General features: G+C 43.3%; 3 protein-coding genes across 5 annotated transcripts; all 3 read left to right on the forward strand.

Annotated features, from left to right (window-relative positions):
- The first annotated feature begins 1896 nt into the window (after positions 1–1896).
- On the forward strand, positions 1897–5211 carry LOC103986583 (receptor-like serine/threonine-protein kinase SD1-8). Of its 2 annotated transcripts, XM_009404607.3 has the most exons (8): positions 1897–3248; positions 3352–3492; positions 3571–3734; positions 3812–4022; positions 4106–4343; positions 4425–4575; positions 4659–4959; positions 5036–5211. In XM_009404607.3, the coding sequence occupies exons 1-8, from the start codon at positions 1967–1969 to the stop codon at positions 5038–5040; spliced, it is 2493 nt and encodes an 830-aa protein (XP_009402882.2). In that variant the 5' UTR covers positions 1897–1966; the 3' UTR covers positions 5041–5211. The 2 variants fall into 2 exon arrangements, with proteins under 2 accessions (XP_009402882.2, XP_009402881.2); XM_009404606.3 differs by having other exon boundaries at positions 4659–5211.
- Positions 5212–11492: 6281 nt separating this feature from the next.
- LOC135614147 (equilibrative nucleotide transporter 3-like) lies at positions 11493–15413 on the forward strand. Its single transcript, XM_065111185.1, has 10 exons — positions 11493–11668; positions 13111–13174; positions 13242–13346; positions 13588–13743; positions 13820–13963; positions 14073–14178; positions 14260–14435; positions 14560–14720; positions 14806–15064; positions 15138–15413. Exons 2-10 carry the CDS (start codon positions 13133–13135, stop codon positions 15243–15245), a joined length of 1257 nt encoding a protein of 418 aa, XP_064967257.1. The 5' UTR covers positions 11493–11668; positions 13111–13132; the 3' UTR covers positions 15246–15413.
- A 923-nt stretch (positions 15414–16336) lies between these two features.
- Positions 16337–19053, forward strand: LOC135614149 (tubulin alpha chain). Of its 2 annotated transcripts, XM_065111188.1 has the most exons (5): positions 16337–16618; positions 17461–17695; positions 17782–18152; positions 18229–18687; positions 18776–19053. In XM_065111188.1, the coding sequence occupies exons 1-5, from the start codon at positions 16526–16528 to the stop codon at positions 18887–18889; spliced, it is 1272 nt and encodes a 423-aa protein (XP_064967260.1). In that variant the 5' UTR covers positions 16337–16525; the 3' UTR covers positions 18890–19053. The 2 variants fall into 2 exon arrangements, with proteins under 2 accessions (XP_064967260.1, XP_064967259.1); XM_065111187.1 differs by having other exon boundaries at positions 16338–16618; positions 18229–19053.
- The last annotated feature ends 2857 nt before the right edge of the window (positions 19054–21910 follow it).

Genomic DNA, 21910 nt, shown 5'->3' on the forward strand with positions numbered 1-21910 from the left:
CTTGTGACAATCCAACAAACCGAAGCATGTTCGTGTGGTGAATCGGGCGAAGAGTCTCTTCTTGGGAGTCAAAGCAATGCCACTGTCTTCTCGCACGTTGTCCTCCTGCACCAGTAATGCCGCCTTCGATTCCCGGTCGCCTGCGCCAACGATCACCTCTCACATGTAAATTTGACTTGGACCCGTCATCGTATCGCACGTTATGCTTATGGCGGAGAGCGATATCACAACGCCACCTCTTCGATTGCTATTTTCTTCTTTCTTTTATGTTTTTTACGGTGAGATAAGGAATCGTATTCCGAAGCTAAATTACATGTACCATCATATTCTTTAGTTGTTGGATGCATCTATCTTTCGATTGGAAATGCAAGTGGTGATGAGGTGACATTTGCATGTTGGAAATATATTTCTTATCAAAAACAAATGCAAACATCAAATAATTAATCAATTTCGTGGATATTCAAATATAATATTGCACCTCATGTGTACCACATCTAACTAGGAATCAATTTTAGGCCGCATTTATAATTTTTTCAAGGTTTTTTCCTACATACATATATATATATATATTTTTCTGTAAAAGAATTATAAAATTAATGCATATTTATAGGAGGAGAATTCACTCTAAAATAATTGATAGCTACCAAAATCTAAAATATTCTATCTATATTATCAAATATTTTTTTGAAGCATAAATTATTTTAAATTTATTAATTTACTATTATAAAACTCTTGTACTATTCGTTCATTATAGGAATTAGATCGACCATCGCATTGACTCTAATCTTTTATAATTTAATTTTTTAATAAATATTTAAATCTCCTTATCAATCATCTTTGAGTTCTCAGAGATATTGTTGAGAACCATTTAATCACAATGTACTCCTTAAATAAATTATATATATATATATATATATATATATCTAATTTTTATTATATTCGTCTATGAAACCAACCAATGACCCATGTATTCTTGTACCTAATCGTACATGGATTTTTTTTTATGTTCATACAGTTCACCACCTAATTAACAACTATCTTAATCTAACTTAAGCGAGTCAAAATAATTATTTATATAAAAAAAAGAATAAACAATCTAGAAGGCATCAATCAATTTGATGGATAAGATAGTATAATCTAAGGTTATAGGTTGGAATCTCATCTTTATTATTATTTATTTATTTTTTTTAATTAAAAATATATATCATATTTATGAGTATTAATTAATGTGTACGGTTAAACTTTCATTATACTATATTACGAGTTTAAATTGGTTTGAATGAAACATTGAACGTTGATTGATGCGCCGAAGGGACGAGTGAGACTTTAGTGGTGGGTGAGTTGATGGTTAGAGTCCACATTCAGATGCGTCCAGAGGGAGCAAGTAATGATATTGCACTCCAATATCACGTGGATCAAATTAGTGCACGGCGAATTCATTCCTTCCGTTTCTATTGCGGTTGGTGTGTGTACGCAGCAGCAGCAGCAGCAGCAGCAGCGAGATGGTGCCGTTTTTGTTGCCTGCCAGTAGTCTTAAAGCTACCGCTAATGACGGTGCTTAGCTCCAAAGCAAGAATTATTCCCCCCCTCCCATCAGTTAATCGAGTGTTTGATGCCAAGAACATTCCACGTGGGCTGCATCTATTCCCTTCTTTTCTACCTGCCCAAACCCATCCTACCGTTAAAGCCACCGCCGACCCCCCAAACTATGTCTGCTTCGAATTGTTTTTGTTTGGCCCGTCCGCCTCTCTTCGCCCACGATGTTGACGGTGGAGCGATAGGGTACTAGAGGACATGTGGCGGTGGCCCCCGCAGCGGATGAGCGGCACGTGCAGCATCAGGTATCAATGATTGAGGTTTTGTTACTACGGTTTAAGAGGTAGAGAAAAGGGTAGAGCACATCTTCCCCGTGAAGCCCATCTCATCCCATCCCATCCCATACTTGGGTTTCTGAGGCCACCGAATCATGAGAGCTTCCATCCTTCTCTGCCTCCTCGCGGTCACTCTCTTCTCTTCTTCCATTGCCACCGGTGGTGACGTCTTGACTCCCAACCGACCCATCCTCGACGACGGCACGACCCTGATCTCGGCCGGCGGTGCCTTCGAGCTGGGCTTCTTCAGCCCCGTCGGCTCCGACAACCGCTACGTCGGCATATGGTTCCACAAGGTCTCACTGCAAACCGTCATATGGGTCGCCAACCGCCAGCGCCCGGTGGCCGGTCGAACCGGGAGCCTTTCCTTGGCCGCCAACGGAACACTCTTCGTTACCGACAACTCCACCGTCGTCTGGTCCTCCGGCTCGCCCGCCCTCGCCAACCCCGTGGCGCAGCTCCTCGACGACGGTAACCTCGTCGTTATGGAGTCCGGCAGCAGCAGCAAAGACCCCAACAGCTTTGCATGGCAGGGCTTCGACTTCCCCACCGACACGCTCCTCCCGAGCATGAAACTGGGTTGGAATCTCACCAGCGGGCTCAACCGCAACCTCACCTCCTGGGCGAGCCTCAGCGATCCTGCAATCGGCAACTACACCATGGGCGTGGACGTGGACGGCGATCCGCAAGGATTCCTATGGTCCAGAGATAGCAAGCAGTGGCGGGCGGGGTCGTGGAACGGGATCCAGTTCAGCGGCATCCCGGATATGAAGACCTACAGCCAGTTCTCCTTCGAGTTCATCATCCGACCCGACGAGGTCTTCTACTCCTTCTTCGTGCACGACGACTCCATCATCTCAAGGTTGACGGTGTTGCCGTCGGGAATCCTGCAGCGGCTGGTTTGGATCGAACACAGCAAGCTATGGAGCGTGTTCTGGTTCGCGCCCAGGGACCAATGCGACTATGTTTCGCCGTGTGGTCCCAACGGCGTCTGCGATTCCAATAACTCGCCCATATGCGAGTGCCTCCATGGTTTCCGACCCAAGAACCCCGCCAACTGGGATCTCAGGGACGGATCTGACGGCTGCGTGAGGGAGACGGCATTGGACTGCCGGAACGGGACCGATGGGTTCAACCAGCTGAGCAACGCCAAGCTCCCGGACACGTCGAGAGCAGTGGTCAACAGGAGCCTGAACCTGCAACAGTGCAGGGATGCGTGTTCGAGGAATTGCTCGTGCACAGGCTATGCCGCTGCCAGCTTCAACTCCAGCGGGATTTGGAATGGCTGCATCATGTGGACGACCCATCTCACCGATCTCAGGGTGTATGTCAGTGGCGGACAGGATCTCTATGTCAGGGTAGCAGCCGCCGATTTAGGTACGTCCCCTTCCGAGCTACATGCTTGAGAGTCGTGATTAGTCTCCCAAGATCTGTCATTCTGGTCCAAAAGGAAATCTTATTTTTGTCCGTCTTCCCACAGATCAATCGGACTCGGAAACAAAACATTCTCACCGGACTCGCGTGTTCGTGATCGTCGTCGCCGTCCTTGCTCCGGCGATTCTACTCGCAGCTTGTGTGGCTTGCTGCGTTGGGAGGAAGAAGATGATAATGATGAGGGGAGGTACAGTATTTGCTTCTTCGTTTGTCGTGTTACTACTGATCGGGAACCGATCTTTTACGTGACGTATCTCGCAAACAGCTACGTCCGGTACCAAATCACTGTCGGGGCACCATATCGACGACGGAGCAGAAGGCAAGGACTTGGACCTACCACTGTTTGATTTGGGCACGATCGCGGATGCCACCGACAACTTCTCCATTCATAACAAGCTCGGCGAGGGTGGATATGGTCCGGTGTACAAGGTATGTATGACCTTTGGTTTCACCGTCAACCCGCCATCCGGTTGGTCCTGACACCGGAAGTGGGTGATGGCATGCAGGGCAAACTGGAGGAGGAACAAGAAGTGGCCATAAAGAGGCTATCCAAGACGTCGATGCAAGGCCTGGACGAGTTCAAGAACGAGGTGACTGTGATCGCTAAGTTGCAACACCGAAACCTCGTTCGGCTTCTTGGCTGCTGCATTCAAGCAGGGGAAAGGGTGTTGATCTACGAGTACATGCCCAATGGAAGCTTGGACGCCTTCCTATTCGGTGGGTTTCGACATCTTTTCCATTCCAATCGATCAGACTTTGGATTCGGATGTTGTGACACCGCTATCTGATCTCGTGCTCAGATAAAGTTAAAGGTGAATTATTGAACTGGCGAAGCCGGTACACCATCATCGTGGGGATCGCCCGAGGCCTCCTCTACCTCCATGAAGATTCCAGGCTAAGGATCATCCACAGGGATCTCAAGGCCAGCAACATTCTTCTCGACAAGGACATGAATCCTAAGATTTCGGACTTCGGCATGGCCAGAATATTTGGAGGGGATGAGACGGAAGTAAATACCATGAGAGTGGTGGGAACATAGTAAGCATCGGCTTTCATCCTCCGTCGTTTGTTTCGCGCGCATGATATCCATCGATTGATAGTCTCTTCCATCGAATGCAGTGGTTACATGTCGCCTGAATACGCCATGGACGGAATCTTCTCGGTGAAATCTGACGTGTTCAGCTTCGGCGTGCTGGTGCTCGAGATCGTAAGCGGCAAAAAGAACCGCGGCGTTTATTACTCCGGTCGCCACCTAAATCTTCTGGCATACGTAAGTAGAAGAAATTATAATCTTTACATACGATTGATTCCCTTTATGGTGATGATGCCATCGATACTTGCGATTGATCTTAGACGTGGAGTCTCTGGAAAGAAGACAGAGTGCTGGAAATGGTGGACGAATCGATCGGGGAGTCCTTCCCCACGGATGAAGTCTTGAGGTGCATAAAGGTCGGGCTTTTATGTGTTCAAGAGATGCCAGAAGACAGACCGACGATGTCTTCAGTGGCGTTGATGTTGGGGAGCGACAGTGCTCTCCTGCCGCAACCCGCTCACCCAGGTTTTGTGTCCGCCAGGTGCCCGATCGAAATGGATTCATCGATAAGTAAGCAGGAGTCGATGTCCATAAACAACGTATCGGTCACAATGTTCGAAGGTCGGTAGATCAACTAAAACGTACCTATAGTGTTAAGATTATATGGAGGTTGGTTTTTAATTGTAAGGTGTTGTAGAGTGAAGGTCGGTACGTATAAACATGTATCGGACACACGAACGTGAGAGGAGGAGCCACCAACATCGATCGATTCAGCCGGAGCTGAAGCGAGATAGATACGACGTGTACGTAGTTGACATGTCTTCGTTTGTAAGATTTATCTGGAACCGACACATAGTTATCGTGTTTGATTAAGATGAACAGTGCCTAAATGTGTTGTGCTGTACTTGATAATGTCGTGACGACCGAAAGCCATGTCGGAGTCGATGGCACAGACACTCGAAAGAACAAAGCTGCGTCACGTCCGTGCAAGTGCCGAAGGAAAAGTTTCCGGCAACCAAAGTTGGGAGCTGCCACAGGTCACATGCATTCTATGCTGCCACAAGCTCACTTATTTGGAATCTGTCTGTCAACCTTTTTGTAGCCGCTTGGTGTTTGTGTTTGTGTCGTCCGCAGCAGTCATCGGAATCTACATGGAAGGCTGCTATCGGACGGCTCGTTCGCATTGGTCGAAGCGGATAGGAAACTCGTGGCCGGTGGACCGCTGATGACACAGCGCACCCACCGATATGGTAATGTGTATGTAATGTATCAAAGTGACCGATGGAGGCGTCATCTCGTGGAAATTCCACAATGCGCAAGCCACGTGGATACATTTCGTGTTCCTTTGGCCCACAGGGGAAAGGGAAAGAAGGAAGCTTTCTTTGGACTCTTTCGATTGGAATCGCAAAGGATAAAAATGGCTGTAAATTTTAGAAAGGAGAAGACGGTGAGTTGGAAGCATCAGTTTGTTTGTTCTCGTACTACATAATTGGTTGTGAATGCTTGCTTTATGTGGAATCGTCTGCATGTTACTCATTGCCGGAGCTGCTCCGCGCGCCAGAGAGTGACCGCAGCCTCGGTGGGTTCCGTGAATTATTGGCGTTGCAGAGATCAGAATAGGCCACAAAGGTCAACACTCACCTTCCTCTTCCTCTGATAAGAACTACATCTGGTCCATGTTGCGTGCTGCCTAATACAAGGAAAATTCATCCCCGACACGTGATAATCATGTCATAAAAATAAAATAAAAATATCTACAGCATTCAAATAAAAAATTGTTTTTGCTACATAATTTACTTTTTCTAATAAGAATCAGCTCGACGAGACTGACTATAAAAGATGAGAGTTAGACTATTTTATTTTTATTTTTTTATTCTCTAATCTTACATCGGGAGTCAAATTTAGGCGTTAGAGAGATCATCAGGAATCCACTCGAAACATCGATCTTACTATAAAAAGAACACCTCGGGACGAGCACCATCTCGAGAGATTAGGATATTAGGTGAGACCAAACACTTTACATAAATCGAGTTGAATTATTAGGTAGTAAGTTAACCATCAACATCTCATTACATCACTAACTAAGTTGCTTATAATAGATAATCTCACCTCAGATGCAAGCCAAATAATGTTTTACATGTGAACTTGAATAGAAATCTATAGTACTTATAATAGATAAAATCGATGCCGTATTTTAAGCTTGAAGAATAAGATTTCACAAGAGGTACGATCGAAAAAAAAATCAAGCATCTCACATTTCAAGGTATTTGTGTGCATGAATTATGCACATGTAACTAATCAAATAAGAATCAAGTTGGAGGACGAGCTCCAAACTCATTTTCATTTTTATGATGCTAAATTGAAGATCTATAAATTATTTAATCATAATAATTCAAAGATTGTTATAAATAGGGATGTGAAGTTTAATAAAAAAATGAAATTAGAAGAAAATAAACTGAGTTTAAAATTACTTTACAATCTTCACCACCATCATTACTAATATCTTTTTATTCTACATAATAATCATTTACAGAAGATAGCTCAAGTTTAAGAGATTTATATAAAATAACATATGAATTATGTAAAATAAGTCTAAGAGATTTATTTGCTTCAAAGATATTCTCCAAAGACATCAATTGTAATGTGTGATAAAAATGAATTAAGTTTCAGGAGTATTAAGAGAATTAAATTTAATTTAAAAAGAAGATTAAAATATTTCTCATAATCATATGTGTAAAAACAATTATAATTTCTACAATTTAGTGAGAACGAAGAGATTACATCATGATAAAAATTATCTGGTTATGAAAATAATAAATTGCTAGTAAATTAGATATATTACATAGAAAAAAAATATATAAATATATCCTTAATCATTGAGTTTTATAACTCACCTATAACCCTATAAATAGATGAGTTTTATCATGAAAACAAAAACAAGAAAAAAAAAGTATAAAGATTTATCTTATTTCATTCCTCATATTTGTTATGTATATATATATATATATATACATCTGTACACCATTAATCATCATGTGGGAACTTACAAACATCCAATCAAAACGGATCAACAAGACGATGTAGACACCGAGTAACCGAATGCCTCTAACAACCTAACTAACCGTACTCACCTTTCTTGAACGAGGTTCACTGTGGCGTTCTTCCAGACCACCTCTCTGGATTCTCCGCCGCCGGTTCCGCTCCTCTTGCCAGAGGTACGCCAATGGCTTGATTTACCGGAATCAGCACGCTGCGCGCTGGTACCTCGTACGACTCCGTCCCCACCCCCGCCGGATGCTCGTATCCACCACCCATGCTGGCCCCTGGTAACATTGGAGGGCCACCCATGTAAACCGGAGCGCCTTGGACCGGGGACGGCTGTCGAAACCACATCGGCACCTGTCTGCCAGCATGGGACCGAGCGGATGCATGTACTAGACCGGCATCAGGACCGGGACCGGCTGCGTCGTTATGCCCCTGCCGTGGAACGAAGCCGGCACGAAGAAGACCGGGACCGGCTCGGGAGTATAAGACCACATCGGGACAACATCAGGTGAGGCACCAGTTCTGCCTTGTGTTGCGCGATCGGTTCGATCGTGATGCTCTGGACTTGCTCCACGTCCATCTTGGTTTTGACCGGTGGGAGATCGAGGACGGGGGGAACCGATGGCTGAGAGGCCGGTTCGACCTTAGGTTCAATGGGCGTGGTGTCGCCTCCGTGATAAAAAGAATAGAAGATAAGAAGTTTTATTGAAGTAACTTTAGCTTTAGCTAATGCATTAGCATGTCCCTCTTCTATTTATAGGGATTAGGAGGAAGGATTTTCCTCAATAGAATAGAAGATTTTCCTCAACAGAATAGATAAGATTTCCTCAATACTTCTATCATGCCCCCGTAAGATGGTTTACAAGCGAGAGGCTTCATGAGTAGGGCAAGAGCATATTGCTGCTGCTATTGTTGTTGCTATAGTTTTGACGATGATGGTTGCGTTTACGATGGCAGCGGTTACGATTGCGACGGCGACGATTGCGATTACGACGGTGGCGGTTGCGATTGCGACGGCAGCGGTTGCGGCTACGATGGCGACGGTTGTGGCTGCGATGATGGCAGAGGAGAAATCTACAGTAATGTTACAGTGATGCTACTACAACAAAGGAGGAAGCTGCAACATAGGAGGAAGGTGCAGTAGAGGTACAGCATAGGAGGAAGCTGCAGCAAAAGAGGTAGGAGGTAGCTACAGCGAGGAAGAAAGGTGGGGCAATGCTGGTGAGCACAGCACTAGAGACACCGCAGATGAAGGGAACGGATGTTGGCGCAAAGTGGCAGTGGAGAAGACAATTGCCGTTCGCTGAAGAGGAAAGATTTGTCGCACCGATGGGCTGACGATGGAAAAGCAATGGTAGAAAGCTTTTTCTTTTGCCGTCAGAGATGGAGAAGCAACAGTGATACGTCGGCAGCGAGAAGAGTGCGTCGAGGTCCTCATGAGGGAGCTGGTACTTGAGGCAAGGTGGCTGTTGGTGTAAACAACTTTAAGCCGTGGCCTCGGGCTGCGGTGGTCTGATTAGGACGGGGTCGTCATTTCCTCCGGGAGGGAACTCCTCGCCTGAGCGTTTGGTGGGAGGCTTTCGTCTTCGCACCTGCACACAGTTCGGGTCGGGAGAGCTCGGCCCGACCCCTCCGACGATCAAGTTAGCGAATTGTCGCAAGAGGTTTTTTTTTTTTCTATTGTCTCCCTTCTTCCTTTCCCTCCATTCCCTCCGAAGCGTGAGGGTTTTTATAGTGAGGGTTACCGTTGTTTGATGTGCCTGCTCGCAGGGAGTAGGATCGTACTTCTGGTAGCGTCTGACATCGACGTTGGCATGACATGAGGGATCGAGCCTGGGCAGGATGTTAATGTGTCTCGATCGGCATTCCGATCCGTGTTGACCATGTGCTGTCAGGTCAACAGAGGCGCGAGGCATCATCTGGGGTAACTGATGTCACCCGAGTCTTATCGGCATTATTACTCTTATCGGTGGCTGGCCGCCGGCGACTGGGATGGAGCTTGGAAAGACAGAAGCGAAATTGGTAAAGACAGGCTATGTGTTTCCAGATTCGCTCATGTTTTCAAAAACAAGAGTTTGTCTTTTTGACGTGTTTACAAATAGCAGCTGAAAGAAGCAGCTCATAGGTACGTACGTACGTACCAAATATAGGGGGTTCGAACGTGTCATTGCGTGCACAGTGGATGCCAACCCAGCAGTGCCTCTGTGTCTATCTATGTAAGTTTCAGAGTTATTAGAGCGCCAACAATAGCTACAATTAATGACATTTCAGCGAGGAGGAGGAGTGAGGGCGAGCCAATAGGTGTTGCCAGAAGGTCCAATCGCCGATAACCGGTGACTCCTTTAATCATCAATGCCAACGCGGGAGTGAAGACAACTATTTGAGGAAAATACAGGATACCATATGGGGTATGCTTATGGTTGGACATCAAATACTAATACCAAACATGAGTCATCGTGCTGTGATTATACTTACATTCGATAGTTTGAGATATGCATTTATGATTGAATAATTATTATTGATTTTATATAATTATCTTATATATTAACTGCTCACTTTATTTGAGTTATTACCCATGTCGACTATAAAAGTTTATTTATGCCAAAGATAATAAATAAATATCATTTTCTTATAGACATATCATATATTTGTCTGGAGTGCATAATCCCTTGCTTAACTATATTACTTATAATAAAACCTTACATAAAAGATTGTTGGCTAGGAGCTCCCCTTCAGTTTAAGAGGCCTTTTGTGAGCTTGGTTTAGCGAATCGAAACTTCACATATGATTTTATCTTGCTCAATAGGACAAAATTTATATATGAATAGTTAAATTAATTCTCTCGATTAGTCCAAAGTTAGACCTACTTTTCCTCCTAAGTTATGGAGGGGTGATCGATACATCGACTTTCTTCTTATCAATAATACGATAGTCTTCCTACGAGATTTATGTTTGCAACTTGTAATGGACAAAGTTAGATATTGAAGAAAAAATGAAATAAAAAAAATAAAGGAGCCCTAATAATTAACCTCCAAGGCACAAAATTGAGTTTAGCTTCCTACGAGGTATTGCTTGCTTATCTTGATGATGACATTGGATTCAAGATCCTATAAATATATATTTTTTCCTTTGAGATCAATATAATTTTTTATTTTTACTTCCGTCTTCATTTTTTCATTTTTTATTTTGTTTGATCTTGGGTTAATAGTATCTTATTACTTCTATTAATAAAAAAAATACACACTTGCATATGATTTTTCTCTTTTTTCATATTAAGCAACCCGAGCAAGATGGATAGGTCATCCCTTTCTTAAAAAGAGCTAGAAAAATTAATTTTGTTTAATTCTTATTAGACCTTGTATACATTTTTAGACTAAAAGAAAATATATCTGATCACTAAATCACATATTTAAATAGACATACAAGAAAGTCGTTGAGAGAATAATTTTGAAACCATAACACTCTCTCTGACAAATGTTATAAGATAATTTCATAAATTTGATCTAATTTAAGTGGATGAGATCTCTCATGCTTGAGTTAGTATGTGTGCAAATAATGATTCAGACATACAGAGATAGTAGTAAATTACTCAGGATAATATTTTCTGTATTATCACTCGATCTCTTTTAAAGAAAGAAGAGAAAGTAAAAGTAACAAAGATGGAAGAGGAAAAAGAGACCCATAAATTATTTAAATAAAAAAATAATTAAAGAATATATCCCAAAACGTGTCGGAAGAATGTGTGTCCTTCACACTTTAGGATAGTTTAAACACTAGTTTGTCTTACCTCCGAAACATACTCTTCGGACCTATGCACGAATCACAAATTACAAATGGCAAGTCTTAAATCTAATACCCATATACGGGAAAGGTATAAGTGGTGCAATTAAAGCTGTGCCATCCACTCGTTTCTGTCATTTTATTTGTTTCTCGGATTCCAAAAGATAAAAAAAAACAAAGTAAATCAATGTAATCCCAATCAGTCGAGAACACTATTTTTTATGCCTACTTGATTTGGAAAAGTCCTTTTCCATCTTTGCTTTGCTTTTCATCACATTTTTAGAAAATAGGCAGCCTTTCCCAAACTCCTCCCTTTCTCCGAAGAGGGCCGTCGTCATTAAGTATTAGGCGTCGTCTCACTCGTGCCACGCTACGCCTCCGCCATCGGCCCTCCTGCAACAGCAGCAACAGCAGCAGCAGCAGCAGCGGCAGCGGCAGCAGCAGAATGCCCCGTGACCGTTGATCTCCGCATAGTAGAACATCCGACGCACGCACTCGCTTTCGGGTTTGCATTTCCTTCCCTCTCTTATCTCTTTTATCTTATGCTTATTTCGTCGTTAATCATAGTCTTCTCTTCTCCTTCGTCTTCTCCGACGTGGAAGAGTAATGCTTGCAAACCGCGTCAAGACCCTTTCCCCGATGACGATTTCCAGATCAATATCACCTGTTTCGTTCCTTCCCCCGTCGTCGGGGATGGGTCTCCGAATTCAGGGTTCCCCTTCTTTCGAGGACCCAATTTCCCAAGAGGCGACATCAGCGCTCGACACCTGTTACGACCACACCCCTCTTTCCAGCCCCTTTCTCCTCCTCCGACTCCTTCAACTCCCATCTTCTTCCTCTTTCTGGGTTTTGCATCAGACCGTGCTACTGTGTTTCGGTTCGAGATTTGCTGCTTTTAATGTCACTACAGCTGGTTTTCTATCTCTCATGATCCAACAAATATGCTAATCGCATTCACCATTTCGAATTATTTGCGTTGATTGTTAGTTTCCACATATAGGGAGATTATATTCATTCATGTACGAAGAAATAATTTGGTCCAAAGAACAAATTTGTTTTTTTTTTTGGTCATCTCTGTCTTTCTCTTTTTTCTATCTTTATTCTCCACCAACCGTTCGGTGGACTCCGAAAGAATAAACAATCATAGCATGCGGCGGATTAACGCACAAAGAAATGGACTAAAATGGACGCAGAATGTGGTTTAGTCTCCTCGAATCCAATGCCAAACATGACTTTCCACTCCTCCATACCTCTGGAAATCTAATTATCAATGCGAGTTCTTTGTTTTTGATCCATTGACTCTTTTGCAAAAGCTAACGTCGACTAACCAATGGGAACGCACCGGCGAGCCGTGGGAACACATCGAGTCAAAGCCGCCCCTATCGGCGGGACACCGTATCTGAAGCTTGTTGGACTTCTCATCAATCATAAAAGGACGCCGAAACTTTAGTATCGGCCGCATCAGTAGTAGTAATGACTCTCGCAGCATCTTTGACTTTTTCTTGATCCCGTTTGGATCCGGAATCCTTCGAAGCCACTCAAGCCTCCGGTGCACGGTCGGTCAGATGTGAAGCTACCTCTGAATCTCACATCAGTTTGGAATCCTTGCTTGCAGAATCTTCCTCCCCACCACATGCTCGCTCATAAGGTCCCGATCGCTTTTTCTTTCCACTGCACTACTTGTGGCTCCTCTGTTTCTTCTGTGAGCAAGCACCCCCCTCTCTTCCTCCCGAGCTTGGTGAGCGGTCCATCCTTTGAATTCTTTTGTCGCCGCAATGTTTGTTTTCGGATCTTCTCACTTCGGTCGATGATCATCTTCCTGTGCCTGTTGGAGCAATAGCAATTAAAATCACATATATGTGTTTTTCCCTGTACTTCCGTAGCTTAATCGATATGTGTCTTTGGAGATTTCCTTCAAGTGTTCCTATGCAATTTTTTCACTGGCAGGAGTCATTCGAGGGAAGCAGTCATGAGTTTTCGAACCGCAAACTGGCAAGCCATGGAAAAGCAGGTCCTTCGTTTTATGAGTTGATCATTTCGTTTAAGAAATAGCTAAGCCTTCTTGAAATCATCAACAGGGGAAATTTACTGCGTTGTTTATAAGCTGGCTTCTAGGAAATGGATCCCTGTTCTCATGGAACAGCATGCTGACGATCGAGGATTACTATGCCAATCTCTTTCCGGTATGTGTTCTTTGCCTTGATTTACCATTTTTTTGGGCATTTTCTTCTGCACCATTCGGACATCTGCAACATTCATACACAAATTAGTAGGAAGACACTGAAGAAAATCCTTAGCAGAACAAATCAATCATTTTGATTCAAACATTATGCCTTTTTATTATGAACTCTAGAAACATGATTTTTCGAATCATAGTTTATATTTCAGTTCTCGTGATCATCTCAAGTGTTTCTAATGTTTCAGAAATACCACCCCACGAGAGTACTCACTCTCGTCTACCAACCTTTTGCCCTCGTAACCACTGCCGTACTAGCATATCATGAAGCGAAAACCAATACCAGGCTCCGCAACTTGGCTGGATATATACTGTTCTTCGTAAGCTCGTTGGCGCTGGTTGTGGTACGTATCAGCATCATCGTTTTGTTGTTTTGACATCATATTCCAAGCGCATAAAGTTCTGCATGTTACGATACAGCTTGATGTGGCAACGTCTGGCAAAGGTGGGATCGGCACCTTTATCGGTGTGTGTATTGTGAGTGCAGCGTTTGGTACCGCCGATGGCCATGTTCAAGGAGGGATGGTTGGTGATTTGTCTTTGATGTGCCCAGAATTCATTCAAGTAAGCTGCCGATCTTATGGTTGTGCTATTTTCGACTTCCCCTTTCGTCATAGGCATGTAAACAGTATTGGCGACACTCACGAGAGGTTCTTTTCTTGCTGCATCGAAGTCTTTCATGGCTGGGCTTGCAGCATCCGGGACCCTGACCTCTGCACTGAGACTAATTACCAAAGCAGCATTCGATGGCTCCCAAGATGGTCTTCGCAAGGGAGCCAGTAAGTAAAATTACGTGACGTGATATCAAACCATTTTATGAAGGATTTAATCTAAATTCAAGCTATTTCTTCTCCCTGCAGCATTGTTCTTTGCAATTTCCGCGTTCTTCGAGCTGCTTTGCGTCTTCCTTTATGCTTTCGTCTTCCCTAAACTACCAATCGTTAAGTACTATCGAGCGAAAGCAGCTTCTGAAGGATCACGAACTGTTGCTGCCGACCTTGCTGCTGCTGGCATCGAAGCACTCCCCGACACCGGCGTAAGATTCCCCTCTGCGACTCACATCTATGCTATCATCATCATCATCTACTTCTGTAAGAAGAAGAAGAAGAAGAAGACAAGAAAAAAGCATCATTTGATGTCAATCGTTGAATTTGTTGCAGACAGAGGAGGATCCCAAACGTCTGGAGCGTCTAAGCAACAAACAGCTGTTGGCACAAAACATAGATTACGCAATTGACATATACTTGATCTATGTCTTGACACTGTCAATCTTCCCTGGATTCTTATCCGAGGACACGGGCTCCCACAACCTGGGATCATGGTAATTGTTCTCGACATGAACCACATGAAATAGAAACAAGTCTTGGCTGGTGCGATCCATTAACTTCGTCCTCCATTCCTTTCAGGTACGCACTCGTTCTGATCGCCATGTACAACGTATGGGACCTCATCGGTAGATACGTACCTCTCATAAAGTGCCTCAAGCTGACATCGAGGAAAGGCCTCATGGCCGCAACGCTGGCGCGCTTCCTATTTATTCCGGCATTTTACTTCACATCCAAGTATGGAGCGGAAGGTTGGATGATCATGTTGACCTCCGTCTTAGGACTCACCAATGGCTATCTCACTGTTTGTGTTCTTACGGACGCACCGAACGGATACAAGGTAAGTAAGGCATCGTCTTAGCAACACATCTCTACATCGAGTCTAACTTCTGTGGCCTCTCTCTGTGATGCAGGGACCGGAGCAGAATGCCTTGGGGAATTTGCTGGTAGCATTTCTCATAGCAGGTCTATTCTCGGGTGTTGCGCTTGATTGGCTATGGCTGATCGGTAAAGGCTGGTGATGCTGCAGTGGGCTACCAGGCAATGTCCGATGCACTTGTGCAAATAAAGACACAGCTGATGGACTTTGGTGTATTTATTGGTACAACGATTGTGCTACTTGTCCTATGGTATTTATATCCGAGATCTGCTGTCATTGCAGCTCGATCAATAATTCGGGTTTAATTTGAGTTTGTGCAGCGCCATCATAAATTCTCATTGTTATTAGGACTGATTCTATGAAATTAGATATTGTTAAAAATTATTTAAATTGAATTTAGGATTTAAGGTTTCAGGTTTCAAACTTAGAATTTTTGAGGATTTAAGATTTAGAGTTTATGATTATTTTATTATTTATTTCTCTTCGAGTGGATTTAATTTTAAATTAAAATTCTTTATCTTGAAAAATAATTTGAAAACATATAGAAATGAATATTATACCGAATGGATGTGAAATGTGAAGACTAAGAATGATCCATGGACACCTTTTCATGTTTCAAGTAGAGGCACTCGTTCCTCTAAATTTAAGTCTAAAAATAATGGAGTCAAAAACGTTGATAACAAGACTAGCGTATATAAAAGCTTTAAATAGTCGAAGGTATAGATGTAAGGTTTTAATTATTTGGATAAATATATGTTGGATTTAAATTTGGAGAAGTAAGCGTGTCATTTCAAACATGTGAAAGGGATAAATATGTAAAATTATCTCATAATAATTAGCGAAATTTTAAGTGACGCGAATTCAAATTTTCTCTTCTAAACTATTACTTGGGCATTTTAATTGGTCGCTTGTGGGTCCCACATGGGTATGGAATTGGGTTCTCTGCCTCGTTCAGACAGAGCACTTGTCGACGCATCATTCGTCGAATCTACAAAAGTCGTACGTCTCAACTTCGTTATACCCAACAATAACGAGACAGGTAGAAGTTTAGGTAAGTTAAGGTGAGTAGAACAAGAAGTGATATTACTCCATCAAGATGGCACTCCCTCGCGTCCTTACACGGCGACACCATTTCGAATTCGAAATAGAAACCTGGCGGCAAAAATAGAGGTCATCTCACATTGGTAAGCTTACCGCGGGTTAGTTCGGTTTCTTTCAGAACGCCAAGCCCGACGATCGCGCTCCGCCAACCACCTTGCCTCGTCCTCCTTCCCATAAAAAGGGTACACCAGGGGAGCGAGGTCTTCCAGGCATCCGAAGGCGTCTTAGCACACGCCTGGTTTCCCCGTTCTTCTTGTGCCCATCTCTGTCTCCCTAGTCTGATCTCTGCCCTCCTTCTATTGTGTGTTTCGGTCGGCGAAGATGAGAGAGTGCATCTCGATCCACATCGGGCAGGCCGGGATTCAGGTGGGGAACGCCTGCTGGGAGCTGTACTGCCTCGAGCATGGCATCCAGGTACGATTTCCTCGTCCGATCTCTCTTTTGTCACTTTCTTTCTGGGTATAATCGATGCCAGATGTTTAGATATGTCGTTTAGCGCATAGATTTGTGGATTTCAGGCGGTTTCTGGTCGTATCTGTAGCCTATTCTGTTAATGTGTGAATCTGGTGAAGAAATTTGGAACTCCTCTCAGGATCAAGCAGTCGAACTTCGCTTCAGCCGATTTGGCTTTGATTCGCTTGATCTTGTCTATCGAGCAGTATATCTATGTTTTCTAGTCGAGTTTTATGGTTCGATTTTGGCTTTTTTTCTCGATTGATCTGATCGTTATGCCTTTCTTGATATTTTTGTTATTTTAGTCATAGTTTATCATTCGATCTGTTCTTATAGTTGACGGGTTCAAGTTTCAATCAATAAGCGCCAATGATTCGTTTCATTTTTCACCTTTAATTCCCTTCATTTTCCTATCTCGTACAAGTCATTTGGTTCTCTAAGCATTCAGAATCAGAGCTCTGGTTTAGGCTATCCAGTGGGTGTAGATCTACGTGTAACGTTGGCTTCTGCGGAGGGGCGTAGACGAGGGCGAGTCGGCGACGAGACGGGAGCACGAGGAGGCAGCGAGCGGGTTGTCACCATCGGCTGGGGCAACGGGGATCGTATAGAACGTAACTGGAAATAGGAACGGAAAAAGTGGTGGGAGGGTGCGGAACTTCGTAGATATACCAAAACACCTCTGTAGGGAAATGGAAATCAAACAACACGAACAAGAGAAACCTGATCGCTTAGTCCAAGCAGATCCCAAGGGGGAAACGGCCCGGTGTTGCCTACTAGTATTGACACTGCTCTCTCGTGTGCAGCCTGATGGCCAAATGCCCGGCGACAAAACCGTGGGAGGCGGTGATGATGCATTCAACACCTTTTTCAGCGAGACCGGCGCTGGGAAGCATGTCCCTCGTGCCGTCTTCGTCGATCTGGAACCCACCGTCATCGATGAAGTAAGAACTGGAACCTACCGCCAGCTCTTCCACCCGGAGCAACTCATCAGTGGCAAGGAAGATGCTGCTAACAACTTCGCCCGAGGCCACTACACCAGTAGTCACCTCATCCTTGTCCTCCGTCTCCTCTGTTATATATATGTCTTTGTGCAAAGCATGATGATGACATCGATGTTCCTGCAGTTGGCAAGGAAATCGTCGACCTCTGCCTTGATCGTATCAGGAAGCTCGCGGACAACTGCACTGGCCTTCAAGGATTCCTCGTTTTCAATGCTGTTGGTGGAGGCACTGGCTCTGGCCTTGGCTCCCTTCTCCTCGAGCGTCTCTCCGTGGACTACGGCAAGAAGTCGAAGCTGGGGTTCACCGTGTACCCGTCGCCTCAGGTCTCTACCTCCGTGGTCGAGCCCTACAACAGTGTCCTCTCCACCCACTCTCTTCTGGAGCACACTGATGTGGCTGTTCTTCTTGACAACGAGGCGATCTATGACATCTGCCGGAGATCTCTCGACATCGAGCGCCCCACCTACACCAATCTCAACCGCCTGGTTTCTCAGGTATCTTCCATCATCACCCCACTTCCTATGTTTCCAGCCAAGGCTTAAAAGTTTGACGTGCGTTGTTCGTGTGCAGGTGATTTCTTCGTTGACCGCATCGCTGAGGTTTGATGGTGCGCTGAACGTCGATGTCACCGAGTTCCAGACCAACCTGGTCCCTTACCCGAGGATTCATTTCATGCTTTCATCCTATGCTCCTGTCATCTCTGCGGAGAAGGCCTACCACGAGCAACTCTCCGTTGCTGAGATCACTAACAGCGCCTTTGAACCTTCATCCATGATGGCAAAGTGCGACCCGCGCCATGGAAAATACATGGCCTGCTGCCTCATGTACCGTGGAGATGTGGTGCCCAAGGACGTCAACGCTGCCGTTGCGACCATCAAGACCAAGCGGACCATCCAGTTCGTCGACTGGTGTCCGACTGGCTTCAAATGCGGCATCAACTACCAGCCGCCCAGCGTCGTGCCCGGCGGCGATCTGGCCAAGGTGCAGCGGGCGGTATGCATGATATCCAACTCCACCAGCGTTGCCGAAGTATTCTCACGAATCGACCACAAGTTCGACCTCATGTACGCCAAGAGGGCCTTTGTGCACTGGTACGTTGGCGAGGGCATGGAGGAAGGAGAGTTCTCCGAGGCCCGTGAGGATCTTGCTGCACTCGAAAAGGACTATGAGGAGGTTGGCGCAGAGTCTGCCGAGGGCGAGGATGGTGATGAGGGGGATGAATATTAAGTGAATGTGTTTGCTTTTGGCCTTAGGATCCTCCTTGTTAGGTGTTCCCAAGGCTCTTTTGCCATTGTGATGTTGCAATCAGTAAGCACCGCACTTCAAATCGATGCTATTGTTAAATACATTGGTTGATATGTTTCATTTGGAATATATGTCGATCTTTTGTTGGTATCAGTATTTGTGATCTTTTTATTATATCATTTATTTGAATGTGGATTAGTTTTAGATGTCTCTACATTAGAAGAAACACTAGCGTTTGAAACTTTGTTTGTAGAAAATATCATTACAACCTATGTGCAGAGTTTGGTGTAGAGTTTGGCCATTACTTTTTTATATTTTAGTGTTCATAGATATGCTTCGATTTTAAGTTTGTTGATTAGGTCGAGTTCTAACTCAAAGTCCCTCTTCAAATGCTTCTTCGTTGTAGTATTCAATCTAAGATATTAGGAAGCATATTTTGGGTGATAGGATAGCTTCAATGTCGAATGCCAAACTGAACGACGATTAGAATCAATTTTTAGTGTTGTCTGGGAGGCCCATAGAATTATTGATAGTTTATCCATCCATGTGCCTTTTGCCCTCATAATCCTTTTTTTTAGTCCTTTAAAAATGGCTTGGTTGATAACCTAGATCATTAGTTTGAGGATAAACTATCGAGCTGAACATCAACAAGATCCCATAGGATCGACAAAACTTTTTAAATCTTGCATTATTAAATTAGAGTCCCATTGTTAGTGATGTGGGCATTTGAGATTCTGAAACGAGTAATGATTTTTTTCATACAAATCTTTTGACATGCTTCTCGATGATTAATACTAGCAACTTGACTTTTACTCACTTTGTGAAGTACTCTACTCTCATTACGAGGAATCTTCTTTGGTCGGAGGTAAGTGGGAAAGGGCCTAAGAGGTTTATGCCTTATTGGGCAAAGGGCCAAGCATAATCGATTGGGCTTAAAGGAATTGCTTTTATCCAAGCACAACTTTGGCACTAGTGGTATCTCTGAACCAAGGCAATTGCGTCCTTATGCAACATCGACCAATAGAATCCCAATCGAAGTACCTTGAATGTGAGGGTTCATCCACCTATGTGTTCTCCATAAATATCTTCATGTACCTCAATGAGTGCCCTTTGAACTTCTAATAGTGTGAGGCATCTAAGGAGGGGTTAGCTAAAAGACCCACGGTATAAGTGATTATTTATTATGCAATACAATGTTTGATAGTTCTTGACTCTCCAAGCTACTGTAGGGTTAATTGGGAGTGTCTCATATCTCTTATAACAGAAGCTCTCATCGATCCAACTTTCTTCCTCTCGATCATAGCTATGTTATGCCCCTCGATGGTTTGGGTCAATAACATCTTGACTAACGACCAACATTTCTATTGATCTTGAGTGGAGGCTAACTTGACTAATGCATCGGCCTAAGTATTCTCTATGCGAGGTACCTGTAACACATTGAGTTGGGTGAAGCTTGAAGCTAACAGTTGTACCTTGACAAGGTGTTTCATTATAATTTTGTCTTAGGATTCATAGCTTCTATTGACCTGGCTTACGATGAGTTGGGAGTCATTGAATATTATCAAATTTTATATTTGAAGCTCTCGGGCAAGTTGAAGCCTCGAGAGATGAGTTTTGTATTCGGCTTTGTTATTGGAGATTTTGAATTCAAACCGTAAGGCTTGCTCATATATCTACTTGTTCGGACCTTTTAGAATGAGTTATATGCTGCCCCTTCTTAAAGTGACAAATCTATCTATGAACAAGGTCTATGTTAAAGGGGTGTGCTTGTCATTTTAAACTTACATTATGATATAAAATCTACCAACGCTTGAGCTTTGATGGCAACCTTAGGTATATACTAGATGGAAAACTCACCTAATTCTACTGACTACTTCAACATTCGTCTCGTGACATCAAATATTGAAAGAATCTAAGTGGCTGATCGATGATTACTTGTATAGGGTGCACTTGAAAATATAGACGAAGCTTTCTGGTTGCCAATATTAGCGCAAATGCTAGTCTTTCAACGAGAGAGGTATTGCTCCTCGACTCCGCCTAATATATGACTAATGGAGTAGATAGGTTTCTGAACTCCCAAATCATTTTGTACCATAGCTGAGTTGACAATATTAGCTCACTTGGGATAGAGGAAGAGAGCCAAGACAACTAGGCGAGGTGGTGCTTCAGTTTTTCAAATGCCTTCGAGCACTTCTCAGTCCAATTTTTTTTTTTTTTGGTTTTTCCAGTGCCTAAAAAAAGGATAGGCACTTGTCGTCGACTAGGATAGAAACTAGCTAAGTTTCATTATTCGTCTTATCAGTTGTTGGATTTCTTTCATCAACCGAGATGGATGCATCTTGAATATGACATGAATCTTTTCTAGATTTGTATATATTCCTCTTTAATGAACAATGAACTACAAAAATTTTCCCAAGTTGACTCTAAAGGCACATTTGGCTAGATTAAGGCATACGTTATATTTCTTTAAAACTTAATATGTCTCAGCCAAGTCTAACAAGAGTGAGTCAGCTATTTTACTTTTAACTATAATGTCATTCACATAAACTTCGAGATTCCTTCCAATTTAATACTTGAACATCTTATTTATTATCTTATTTTTATAATTTTTTTAATTTGAACGATATATTTATATAGTGATATATACCTCAGTCTATGATAAAAGTGTGTTCCTAATCCCAATGTACCATACTTACTTATTTGGTTGTATCCTAAAAAGACATTCATGAAGGTGAGGAGTTCATGTCCTGAGATGATATTGACTAATTAATTGATTCGAGGAAGATGGTAACTTTCTTTCGGACATATTTTGTTAAGATCAATGTAATTAATACATATTTTCTAATTTTCATTAGGCTTTTTAACCAATACAATGTTAGTAAGCCATTGAGAGTATTGTACTTTGGTGATGAACCTTGCCGGCAATTGTTTATCTACTTTATCGCTAATTTCTTGCTAGCATTCGAGGGTGAACTTGAGATGCTTTTACTTTATAGACTGAGCTTCA

Source organism: Musa acuminata, chromosome BXJ2-6 (genome assembly GCF_036884655.1).
Source record: "Musa acuminata AAA Group cultivar baxijiao chromosome BXJ2-6, Cavendish_Baxijiao_AAA, whole genome shotgun sequence".
Taxonomy (NCBI): domain Eukaryota; kingdom Viridiplantae; phylum Streptophyta; class Magnoliopsida; order Zingiberales; family Musaceae; genus Musa; species Musa acuminata.